Raw genomic sequence first — 12963 nt, 5'->3', positions numbered from 1 at the left:
ATTTTAAGGTGTTCCCATATGAGACCCTTAAAAAAAATCCACATTTTTTTTTACATAGACCCTGCATTACTCCTATTTTAAAAATTGTCAAATTTCTATTTCATTATAGTTAACTTCTTAGAAGTAATTCAAGTAGCTGTAAAAAAAAAAGGCACCTTGTGGCAAAAAACTAAGAAATGAATACATCAGGGGGTCAGTGAAGGTAACATATATATATATATATATATATATATATATATATATATATATATATATATATATATATATATATATATATATATATATATATATATGTATATATGTATATATATGTATATGTATATGTGTGTATATATATATATATATGTATATGTATATATATATATATATATATATATATATATCTATATATATATATATATATATATATATATATATATATATATATATATATATATATATATATATATATATATATATTTTAAGTGCAAGATGCAAGACTGGTGTTTTAGACATCAAATGGCTGGGCTGATGAGAAGAACTGAAAGACCACATGTTAGAAGAATGGTGATGCAAATACAAGTACACGGCCCTCAAAACTAAAACAAAGAAAGAGATGGAATGATGAAATAACAGATAATATCCAGGCACACAGACTGAAAATGGGCTGATGGAAAAGTAATTTGTCCTGATTGCCAGTATGTGTGTGAAAATTGCTTTAAAAGTAGTAGTTTGATTTCCAACAAGACAGCAGACACAGATAAGCACATTTCAGGTGTTTTATATTTGGAAAATTAAGTATAAATGTAGGTTATGAATTGTTTTTCAGACTGGTGGGGAAACCTTTTGAAAAATACAGTACAGACAAGAAAATACTCCCCTCCACGCTCCTGACAGCCATTCAACACAAACATGATGACGACTTGATCGGTCACTTGATCAAGTGGCTGGCCGCCTGTTCTGTCCATAGGCTGATGGTCCTGATGATGAGCCATTCCTTCTGGCCAGCCGTCACCACGACGCGCACGCAGTCCACGTCGAAGCCGATTTTCCGGTCCACGTCCTGGACCTCGACCCTGCCTCCTCTGAACTCCCCCAGAGTTATGAAGGAGGAGCACTGTCCAACCTGTTTTCCCTCTACACGCCTGTGACCCACTTCCACGGCGCCATGGTGGAGAATGTCACTTTGTCTGTCCTCAGATCCTGTCGTGATCCGGATTCTGTTGATCTTGGCCGACTTGTTGAAGACCACCACAAAGAAGTCCCCCGTGGATGGGGGCTTTCCCCAGAAGTACTCGTCCACGGCGCTGTAGGCTTTGCTGGCGTCGTAGCTCTCAAACACGGGGATGTTTGTGTAGAGACGTGCGGGCGGGTTGTCGGGAATGTCTACCGCATCCTCCTCGAAATCATCGTCCTTCAGTTTGTTCTCCACGCCCTTGTAGGAGGAGTAGTAGCCCATGTGCTGGAAGAGCGACGGCTTGAAGCGAATCACGTCCTTCTGGGCCAGCAGGCCACGGAAGTGGATGAGCAGCCAGTCACAAGGCATCTCCTGGTAGAACATCAGCAGGAAGTGCGCAAGGCGCGGGAGGTCCCGTGCGTGGTAGAGCTTCCCGATGTAGCCCAGCTTGGAGAACTCCAGCGTCACCCAGTAGGAGCCCTCGCGGGAGGCGATCACCTTCTTCAACGCCGTCAAGAAGTTACGAGAGCAGCGCACGTCGTCCTCTAGCATCACGTAGAAGTCGGAGAGATTGGTGCAGAAGTTCAGCAAGAAGGCGTAGTCCACGTTTTGCTTGGAGCGGAAGCGAACCCGGTCCTCGGGGTCGTTGTAGTTCCTTTTCAGCCCGTCCAGAGATGGATAGTATTCCTCAGGGGCCTGGATCACCAGCAGGCGGCCAGCGATGATGTGATGCGAGAACTTGCGGCTGATTTCCTGCAGCAGGTTGTCGCACCAGAGCGGATCGAAGTCAGCCAGGTGGACCACCACCAAGATCTCCTTCAGCTCCTCGTAACTGGACTGGTCGAAAATGGACTTGAGGGTCTCGAGGAGGTAGTTGCCTCGTTTCCGCTTCACCGACGACAGCCCGATGGTCAGATACTCTAACAATGACAAAGAACAAATCATAATTTGAGAATTTCACAGGTGAGGCGATTGGTGTTACGTTGACATTTGGTGCAAGCAGTATATCATTCAGACCGTAGTGTGCCTCAAACAAATGAAACTGATACATTCATGATTGCAATAGATGCACAACTCATACAAATACTCCAGTGATTTGGTTACAGTGTGAAATACAAACTTTTCCTTGGCAGAGGGATCCCCGCCAGATAGCGGTATGTTATGTTGATGTTTCCAGAGAAGTTGGACAGGTCTCTGAAGGTGTGGATGTATCGTTCCGTGCTGGCAGTATGCATCAATGCTTCGCCTAGCTGGCGCTTTTCTGCATCCTGTTGAACAAGAACGAAGAAAAATAACAATAATAAGTCGGAATATTTGGACAAAAAAGGCACATGACACAGAGACTGGTGGAAAAAGAAACAAAGAGGCAAAGGGCACTCACCAGCACAAATCCATCCATGTCCACGTAAAGATTGAAGAGCAGCAGGAAGGCGACCAGGAAGCCCAGCAAAGGCAACGTGGATCTCTTCCTCAAACACCTCATCTTGTCCGCAAACATCCACATCCACCTCAGCGTGCACTCTCTTTCTACCAGAAATCATGAGAACGAAGTTGCAGCCATTATTTCTAAAGGCTTTCTGTGTTTCTATATGTTTATTTTATATCACGGTGGGAGTCGTTATTCCAAAGCATAGCGTGTAAAACTAAACTATGACCACTTGGTGAAATGACTTTCAATCATGCACTCTTAAAAGTGTTTCAAACCAAATAAGATCAAGCGTCTCTCAAAAGGCCGGATATTTGAATGCGTCTCAGAGATTCTCCGGAATTATTTTTCATTGTTTGGTATCTTGGTGTGTTTTTTTCCGCCCCTTTTCAATCTCTCACCAGCCTGCCGTCGCACAGAACACATTTATATGGAAATGAATTCATGTCAGTAAATAAATAAAGTCGCCTGTGTTGACTCAACTTTATGACACATCACTGCCATCTCGTTTGTTTTATATCTTTGCTTCTTCACCCTTCCGATCATAATCTTCCAGCTTTTGAGGACAACAATGGTGGGTGGCTGTGAATGCCAATCATCTCTTTGGTATTTAACGATGAAAGAGGGAGCCTCCATCAAGGTGCCCTTCACAGAGATGTTCATCCCTGGTTCGGGGGGAGACTGGCAGTGCCCAGCGTGGAGGACCCCTGCACTCAGAGCAGCCTCATCAAGATGGATCGCACACTTGTAAAGGCGACTCGTGCGAGGTGATTGATGCTTTGGCTTTGCTTTGACTTTGCGGGCTGTCGGCTCACTGCGGGAACACATCAATAACGTGTTTAGCCCCCACTATAACGTTGTGAACGGGCTCTGTCAATCTGCTGGAATGCTAAGCGTCGCAAAAAGACAAAAAAGGAAAGGTATACTCAATTGGCACCGAATAATCGCAGCGAATAATCACTGCCAAAGAGCATGGATTGGAAGCCCATGGCCAGCAATGAGTAAAACAACATGGCGACAACGTTATTACAGTATTCATAACCGCCGCTCTTGATCGTTGGCTGGTCTGATAGAGCCCTTGATCTCTACGATATGAAATATGGACGCACATAACTAAAGCTGTAAATCAACTGGAACGATTAAAGATGCTTTCTTCAAAGTGTATCAGATTTGAGGCAGGATTGACAAAGCTAATTAATCCTCGGAAGAAAAACACAATTGTGAAGACAGCTTGTCAGATGATAGGAGTGCTGCTAATTGTCGACGTTCGCATACAACGTTACGGTAGAGTCACTCATCTGAATATCCTGGACTCTTGAGACTCTTGTAACACAAATGAAAAGTCATGATTGCCCGTTATTCTCCGTCCTGTTTCGGCGGCCCTCAGGGGGGAACGGCAAATAATATGGGTCAGAGCCACCGCTGCTGAAGAGCGTCGATCCACATTATCGTCAGCCAAGGCAGCCCTTACCGCTCCACGTCCAAGACCGTACTGCGTTGACTCCGCCTAGCTAGATTGTTCTGATCAGTAGGGCATGGTGATGGAAACAGGATTTCACATTCATATTCCCGTCCATGGAAAATGTCTAAAAGTGGGAATTTTTATTTGTGCCTGCCCGTGATTGGCGAGCAACCACAGCAGCTCAGCGGCATCCCTAACAACGGATGACTGTGTATGTTGACAAACAGGATGCAAGAAATACACGTGAGTAAAAAAAAGGCACCAGAGTAACTAGATTCGCATCCACGCTGCCATGCAACGGGGTTTCACGTGTCTGGAAGCAAACATGACCTATTTTCTCGCTCGGCGCGGTGAGTTTGTTGTCTGAAATGCAATGTCCTCGCTCTGATGGCCTTTGGCTGATTTGGCGAGCGTCTCGTCACAGGCGTGGTGAGTATCTGCCATTGTGAGCATCCAGCACAATGTATGACGCTTTTAGTGCCACAGATGCATTAAGGGTGCATTCATTGGACTGAAGATTATGGAGAAAAAAACTGAAGCATTTTTCAATGCCAAATGACTCACTGTCTCTTAAACAAAAAAACAGCCCTTGGGGGGTGACAGTCACATACAAGATGTTTGTCCTCGTGCAGCTGAGCTATTAGTTCCCCACTTCCGAGTGATTCATAAGACTCCGCCCACAAGCAATGGCAAAAAGTGCACATTTTTTTCAATTTACAAAATTGTAATCACAATTACCCTAACCCATCTTGAGAGGTCCGCCAAAAAGTCAGGTCCTCCACTGACAAACCACAGCAAAGTGAACTTTAAGCAAGATGAGTGTAACTGCAAAATTCGGCCTCAAAAAGCACCAACATCCAAGGCGTAAAAGCTGCATGTTAAATTAAAACTCATATTAAAAAGTTGGTTAACCATTGTGATAAATTGAGCTATGTTGGTTGTCGCTGGACATGGCAGTTTATTTCAATGGAGTAAATGTAAAGAAAGCATGAAACATAGTGTGTATATATATATATATATATATATATATATATATATATATATATATATATATATATATATATATATATATATATATTTTAAGATACACCTTTAGGGTTCATGAGATACATAGGGATCAAATCCACCTTAATTGGGAAGAGTAGAATTGCGTGATCAAGTTTCACTTTCTCCAATTTGACTGCCAGCCTCAAAATTGATTGGACATCATCAGCATCACTGGTATCCAGTTAATACTAAAAAACTGACAATTATAAAGAGAACGGTTATACAAAAGCAAAGATTACAAGTATTCTCCTTGTATACTCCTAATATTGTAAATGCTCATTGGGTCGGAATAAATAAGAGAGGATGCCACACTATCTTTCCTATCCTCGAGTCACTATACAAGATTATAAAATAATCCACTACTTTAAATCACTTTTTAGCCAGATTCTGCATCCGTATGGGCTGCTTTGAAATGCAAGAACGAGCGCTGACACAGCTTTTCCAAGCAACACATGTGTCTGTGTGTGTGTGTCTGTGTGTGTGTGTGTGTGTATGTGTGTGCGCGCAAGTGTGTGAGCAAGCAATCAGCAAGTAAACAGCCGGCCGTCAGTCCTCCCACTTGGAGACTTTTAAAGCAACTGCCTGCTTGTACATGTTTACTTATTCATCAAAAGGTGGCAGAGGGGAATGAGGAGGGGGAGCATGCAGTTAGTTTCTCCCCTTCCAGCAATTACTCTCGTCCCGTTGATGCAGAAGGGAATATCTCTTTAAAAATGTATGCTACCCAACACACACTTGGCTCGAGAGTCGAGATGGCCAAACAGTGAAAATGAATGCCCATTTCCGTCCTCACTGGATCTGTACTAGAATGAAACTGCTTTTGCATCCGTCTGGCCTAAATTGGCCTGTTTCTATAAAGTTGGGGTGTCATTTTGGCATCATCCCAGTCAAATACAAGCAAGTTTTTCAACAAAATGATGTCCCTAACCATGATTCCAGGCAAACAAAAAACAACAATAAAGATTCAAATTCTGTTGCATGTCTGAAGCTTGTCCTGTTAAGTTGATTTAGTATTTTCTTTTGTTTTATAACTCTGTTGTGAGCTCAAATAGCTCAACTCTTGAGTTGCCACTGACTGCAATAGACGTCCAATCCATTTAAACTGGGTTGGGCTGGAACTTGGAGGCAATCATTCGATTGGTAAAATGGATTGGACGTCTATTGCTGTCAACACGTGTTTTCAATAGCAATGTAACCCTGCGACTTGGGCAGGCAGTAAAAGAGTTAACCTAATGATAAATTTTGAATATAAAGCCACTGTAGTGACCACTGTGCCTCAAAAGGTTAAACCATGTCTCCTACAAAGTGTAAGAATTTCCATTTTGCAATGGCTTTTTGCGTAATCCAGCATGTGTTGCATGGACAAATTAAAATCTGTTGGAAGCATGCCATGTCTCATGAATAATTCACGAAGAGATGCAGGAGGAGCTTCTTTGTCTGGCAGGGAGACGGCAATAAAGATATTTGATTTTACGGGGGCTGCTTTATGGTCCATCACTGCTACGGAATATTACATCATCGGGGACATGCCAATCACCCCCCAGTATGAGCCAGGTGGTCTGATGCCAAAGTGACACTTGGTGTTTAGTCATTGGAATGGATGAAAATAAACACTAATGGAAGAATTGATCGGGGTGCAAGAGCGGAAAATAGAAGTTAGTAATATGAAAAAAAGAAATTATATTAGTACTTTGGGAGCTTTGCACCAGAAAAAGTGAGAAGATACGAGGGAGGATGCTGGTCTCCATGGCGACAAGCCACCTAGTGAAAGACATACTCTCCCTCTAGCTCGTATTCGGGGATGACAAGTTCTTCTCAGTGGCTATAAGATATGTTTTGAAAAAGCAATAAGGAAAGAAGGAAATTTCTAATTTGGCCAGCAGAGAATTTTATTACAGCTTTAGTTGAAAAAAATAAAAAGAGGTGAAATTTAAATATTTGTTTGAACATTATACTTGGGTCAGAGGGACATGTTTACATAGTATTTGGTTTTGGTGGATATTAATCAACATTTCCAAGTTATTAGATATACAGCCTAGAGAAAAACGGGATAAAACTGCTAGGTTACGTCATCGCCATTTGAGCTCAAATTATTCAGAATTGCATGGGATATGATTTTATCTGTTGACAGAAAGCACATGGATTTAAAAAAAAAAATCCGATCGTTTGTTGCCTGATAGCATATAATTGGAAAATGTTACATTAGTACCTTTAAGAATTTTTATGGTGAGTCAAAAATGACGGTGAAATTTTGACAACAATTACACTCTGTGAAGCATGATGGGTTAAGTGAGCCAGGCTGTCAACTACTCTGGGTCATTTAGGGCAACAACCTCCATTTTATTTGTCTTGATGCAGACTTAGGTGGTAAGAGATCTAATATCAACTGAGTCGGGATTGGAGATGTACTGAGATGATTAGAGATTTTGAACGCAAAGAAGTGGAACGTTATGTAAACGCCAAGTCAATCGTCTGACCTGAATCCGACTGAGCATGCAATTTGCCCCAATAACTTTAGAAAAGAGCCCTTAGGAAGTAAATCCTATACAATTCATACACCATCCAGCCTTTCTGAATGTACTGTAGACATTCCAAAAAAAACTTTAAATTTCAATCAATTTGGGTTGTAATTACAGCCAAAAAGATGGGAATTGTAACAAATGGAATTGTATTTAATTACGTATTCTATCACAAAAATGAAATACGAGTAATAGGCAGCATCAGAAATCTAGAGATCACCTTCAAAATAAATAGGGATTTCTTTATGTTTCTATCAAATCAATCAAAACAGGAAGGCTAGCGAGTATGCACATGAGATTGAATTGGATTATTGGAACAGATGATTGAAAATAATAATTTCACAGATTTAAACCTTGTTGATCCTCGGATTAAAGCAGGAATGGCAGCCACAACTCTCGGATGGGATTACAAATGCCAAACATTATTTAAAATGTCCAATTATAATCTACGTTTGTCATAAAAAGAAATTTCTTCACAACATCTGCTGAATACCAACACATTTATGCGCGTGGAATGTTGATATTTTCAGTTGAATCATCTTGACAAAAATCATCTCTAAGGGGATTTGAGGCGGGGGGGGGGGGGGGGACAAGATTAGAGCTGCCAAATGCGAATCAAAAGCGGCTTTTTTGCTGCTTTTTTCCCCGCTGTGCGTTATAAGAAGATTACAACGTGACATGCAGTGGGATAAATGCTCCTCTCACACACACGGGTGTACACACACTTTAGATTTAAGAAATGACCCTTTTTTCATATGAAAACTGTAAAAATCACAGCACATTAAATAAGGGCAATTTTATCCCAGAAGAGACTGAGGATGGCAGGAAAAAATGATTGCTACAGCAAAGTTGGGAGTGCTTGTACATTAAATTGAAAACTGCTAAAACGATAGCACCCTGAATGCATCATTTACAGCAGGGGTCCCCAAACTTTTTCTTGTGAGGGCCACATAACTTTTCCCTTCTCTGATGGGGGGCCGGTGTCAGTTTGTAACAGAAAAAGTGTGACGATCGTAGGGGAGCTTAATTTTTTTTATTGTTTTCAAGAAAGCCACACAACCAAATAACCCTTTCCAGGTTCTTTACCGAAAAAAAGTCAGGAAACATATAATAACACTATTAATGAAATAAATAATAACTAAATAACCCTCTCTGAGTTCTTCACAGAAAAAAACAGGAAATAAAAAACACTATTTATGAAATAAATAATAACTAAATAACTCTCTCTGGGTTCTTCATAGAAAAAAAAGCCATGGAACATTAACTTTCTGTTCTGCCATGCACAATCTTCTCCCTTTGCTCTGAAGTTTATGCACGACACCACAACCGTCATTACAGAATCACGTCAACATTTTGCAGCACAGTGTTTGGTGGTGAATTTGGCAGTGGACTCGTAGCGGGGCGGTGAGACCCCTTTTTTCCAACTCCCGGTTCATGCGTCCCATTATTAGACCGCGAGTTTCGGCCACCATGCTAGGAGCCCCGTCAGTCGTGATGCTAGCTAGCTTTGACCAGTCCAGGTCCAACTTCTCCATGGTTTGGCACACTTTGTCAAAAATATCCTCTCCCGTTGTAGTCCCTTTGAGACTTTGGAGGGCTGCCAGATCCTCGCAAATCTCAAAGTTTGCGCTAACTCCACGAATAAAAATGAGCAGTTGCGCTGTGTCTTGCACGTCCTTGCTTTCATCCAGTGCTAATGAAAAAAAGTCAAATTATTTCGTCTTCTGCTGCAGCTGGGCATATACATTACTCCCGATTTCTTCAACGCGTCTGGTCATTGTACTCACCGACAGACTTACGGCATTAAATGCATCTTTCTTCTCGGGACACACCTCCTCCGCGACAGTATCCATACATTTCTTAACAAACTCTCCGTCAGTGAAAGGCTTACCGCTGCTTGCTATCAATTTAGCAACCCAAAAGCTGGCCCGAACGGATGCCTGGTTCTGCTGAGATAGTAGTCCACTTTTTCGCTTTGAGAGTTTGTCTGCTCGTATTTGGCCTTGCAATCTATCGTACTTGTCTTTGTGACGGGATTCATAGTGTCGGCAAAGATTGTATTCTTTGAATACCGCCACCGTCTCTTGACAAATGAGACAAACAGCCTTTTCTTTGCATTGAACAAAAAAATAATCGTTTGTCCACTCCAGGTTAAATACCCTGCATTCTGAATCAATTTTTCTCTCACCTAACTTTTTCGCCATTATTCCGTTCTCAAACAGGTTGCAGTTTTAATATGCTTGAATAGTCCGCGATGGTCCCAGGGCTTCGCCCTCACCTGCGATCGTCCAGATGTCTCGGTAACACTGCTCGTGCATGCAACGGTGGACGTGCCCGCATGCATCAAAGGGAAACACTCTCCCCGCGCGTGTCACCAAAGAAGCAATGCGAAGCCCCGCTTCACTGGGATGATTTGTGGGCTCAGCAGGGGTGCAATGAACCAAACACAAGATTAAAACGTCCCAGTCTTCAAGGCCAAATAGGAAAAAAAATCTGATAGCGTCTCTGGTATTGTTCAGAGGGCCGGTCCAAATGTGCCGGCGGGCCGCATCCCCCCCCAAAAAACAAAAAAAATAAAAAAAAAAAAATAAAAAAATAAAAAAATCCGATAGCGTCTCTGGTATTGTTCAGAGGGCCGGTCCAAATGTGCCGGCGGGCCGGATACGGCCCGCGGGCCGTAGTTTGGTGACCCCTGATTTACAGCAATGGAATTGATTGTAATTTAATAATTTCATACGCCTGAAGGTGGCAGGAAAACACAGAGCATTGGCATAATCAGTGTCTGTGTACTTTTGTAGCAATATTGGCAGTTAATTTGAATTTATTGTAGTACTCTTCAGTCTTTGTCTGATTATTGATTTGTTGTCAAGAATCACATTCGAGAGCTGCACGAAATGTTGACAATGAACCTTGCTTGTCAGAACTTGTCATTTCAGGATTTGGAATTTTCCTGATGCATTATGTACTTTCCTTTTTAGATGACACCTTCTCCCCTTGCCTGGCTTCTGATCCTGCTTTTGGCAGCATTAACAACAGCTGCAAGAACTGTGAGGTGCTACACAGCAGCCGACACAGACGAACATAATCAAGCACTCACATCCTGTGCTATATTACCTCCCCAAAAGGCAATTAATACCATCTCAGAGAGTGAAATCTTCCAAATCAAGCTTCACTGTACACATCAGTCACCGTCAAGGTATTTGACGTGTCTTTGACATCAAGCCCTAAATTTGTGCAAGGGCAAGATCACAGACAGAACGGCCATTGATCTGGAATGATGTGATGTCACGGGCTCAAACGTGAACATTTCATTGAGGTGAATCACTTTTTAGCTTCGTTAAATGTCTAAATATAGAGTTCTTCTCCGAGTCTATGGCCCGTTTGATTCCAACGCTCATTTTGTTGAGCAGTCTTATCAGCTCCGCCTGCCAACACCTTCTTGTTTTGATCAGGTATTATCCCCCCCACCGCGCTTTCATCCTCCCACCTCCACAGTGTCTTCACGCCTTTGGCCGCCACGGCCAGGATAATGAAGCCTGCCGGGACGCCCGCTGGCCTTCCGTGCCACCCCCGTGACTTTAGCGGCGCAATTAAACCGAGCTAACGGCTGACTGCTGGAAAATGTGTTTGACTTTCTCGCAGTGGTAAAATATGTCAAAAAAAGTATACTACAGCCATTTCAAAAGCTCTGATGGAATACCGACAAGATTCCTGTTGTTGTTTTGAAGTCCTGTTTTCACTAATCTTGACATTAGGCCCAATTAAACATGACAGATTCAAACTGGATTAAAAAAAATACTTTTGACCTGCATGTGGAGGTCCCGCTTACAAGGCTTTATTTTAAGTTACCATAAATATTCTAAAGAATCTTGTCGGTATTCCATCAGAGTTTTTAGGACCCCCCTCGAAAATGAGATGGTTAATCTCAAAGGGGCTATCCCTTAATAAAATTCAAATTTATCGGGAAACCTACGGAAGCTATAAAACTTCCAATTTCACTGCCAGTTACAAATTTCCTTTTTAAAAGATGTTCAATATCTAAGCAATGATCCCAGGTATTTCCCAAGGATTATGAGGCAAAATGCAGCTGGACATAAGAGTTGTACAATGACTTTTGTTCATGTAGCAGCGTTTGAATGTCTTACCTGTCGGCTGAAGCCGTGAATAATATTGTTTTCCTCAGGTCAGCATAAGCCCTTTTCCCACATCTGAGGACAAATGACCTGAAATAGTAGACAAGCCTATTCAGTCAAGCAAGAATTAATAAAGCTAACAAAGACATGATTAGTACTGCAAAACGTAGTATTGCCCTCCTAAGCACATTCTAATCAAAGTACCTGGTACAACTTTACACAAAATAAGAGTGACTTGTTAATATTTGTGTAGCATAATTCAATAATGAAGTATAGAATGTATATTATATTTATTTTTAAATTCTTTATCAATGAAACACCGTACCATGGTAAGAAAATACAAAAGAGGCTTTTTATTCTATCCATGACACATGGTCAGTACGTGCGAAAAAAAATATTGTGACTGGGAAAAATGATATGATTTCCTTAATTTCTTGACTCGACTTGCTTGAATTTTAGTGCGAACTCAAACTGACACTCATTTTTGCATTTACATGAGTCTTCATTGAAACTTGCAGGTTAAGACTCACCACATGGTCGAAACAGTACAGATGACTAAACTAGTGAGGACATTCGGCGCGAATGTGCCGAACACACACACACACACACACACACACACACACACACACACACACACACACACCCTAAATAATAATCAGAATGGACTCACAGAAATTCCGGCAACAATATCAGTCGCTGTATGATGATTCTCAGCTGTCAATCAAGAGTCGGAGGAGGATGCTCTCCTGTGGTCCGGATGCTGCGGCGGCATGTCAACGCTCCCCGCCAGATGCACACACGGCGTGATTATTTCTTCCTCTCTGCTGATGTGGAGACGTAAGAAGTGAGCTGAAGTCTGACAGAAGTTGGAGGGAGGGGTGAAAATACAAGAGGTGCTCTCACCTTGACTCACATTAGTGAGGAAGAGCAGGGTGAAGGGGAAAAAGTGAAGCTCTCCTCTCTGGCTGCGATACTGCCACATCTGCTCAACCTCCTCCTCCTCCTCCTCTCCTTCCTCACTAACTCTCCCCCCCTCTCTCTCTCACTCGCTCTCCACACCCTCTCCTCTACCACAAGGTGTCACAAACAGTGTCTGCCTGCACCAAATGCCTCATTGGTTCCTCTCCTGCTGTCTGGATGCGCGCGTGTGTGCGTGTGCGTGTGCGTGTGCGTGTGTGTGTGTGTGTGTGTGTGTGTGTGTGTGTGTGTTGCATCACGCA

The 12963-nt window shown here is 42.3% G+C and overlaps 1 protein-coding gene across 2 annotated transcripts; it reads right to left on the bottom strand.

Annotated features, from left to right (window-relative positions):
- Window positions 1–744: 744 nt before the first annotated feature.
- LOC144071405 (alpha-1,3-mannosyl-glycoprotein 4-beta-N-acetylglucosaminyltransferase C-like) lies at window positions 745–12485 on the bottom strand. 2 transcript variants are annotated; one of them, XM_077596472.1, is made up of 5 exons: window positions 12414–12485; window positions 11756–11833; window positions 2538–2683; window positions 2277–2424; window positions 745–2076 (listed from the first exon to the last, which is right to left on the bottom strand). In XM_077596472.1, exons 3-5 carry the CDS (start codon window positions 2658–2660, stop codon window positions 911–913), a joined length of 1437 nt encoding a protein of 478 aa, XP_077452598.1. In that variant the 5' UTR covers window positions 2661–2683; window positions 11756–11833; window positions 12414–12485; the 3' UTR covers window positions 745–910. The 2 variants fall into 2 exon arrangements, with proteins under 2 accessions (XP_077452598.1, XP_077452600.1); XM_077596474.1 differs by lacking the exons at window positions 11756–11833; window positions 12414–12485 and adding an exon at window positions 3066–3159.
- Between the last annotated feature and the right edge of the window lie 478 nt (window positions 12486–12963).

Source organism: Stigmatopora argus, chromosome 3, assembly GCF_051989625.1.
Source record: "Stigmatopora argus isolate UIUO_Sarg chromosome 3, RoL_Sarg_1.0, whole genome shotgun sequence".
In the NCBI taxonomy this organism is placed as follows: domain Eukaryota; kingdom Metazoa; phylum Chordata; class Actinopteri; order Syngnathiformes; family Syngnathidae; genus Stigmatopora; species Stigmatopora argus.
This window is presented reverse-complemented; position numbering and strand designations above follow the sequence as displayed.

What these genes read in the sequence shown, in the direction of transcription:
- LOC144071405 (XM_077596472.1), bottom strand. Translation starts at nt 2,660, where the DNA reads ATGTGGATGTTTGCGGACAAGATGAGGTGTTTGAGGAAGAGATCCACG. An exon ending in ACATGGATGGATTTGTGCTG is followed by an intron (nt 2,425 to 2,537) that starts GTGAGTGCCCTT and finishes CTTGTTCAACAG; the next exon opens with GATGCAGAAAAGCGCCAGCT. An exon ending in GATCCCTCTGCCAAGGAAAA is followed by an intron (nt 2,077 to 2,276) that starts GTTTGTATTTCA and finishes TGTCATTGTTAG; the next exon opens with AGTATCTGACCATCGGGCTG.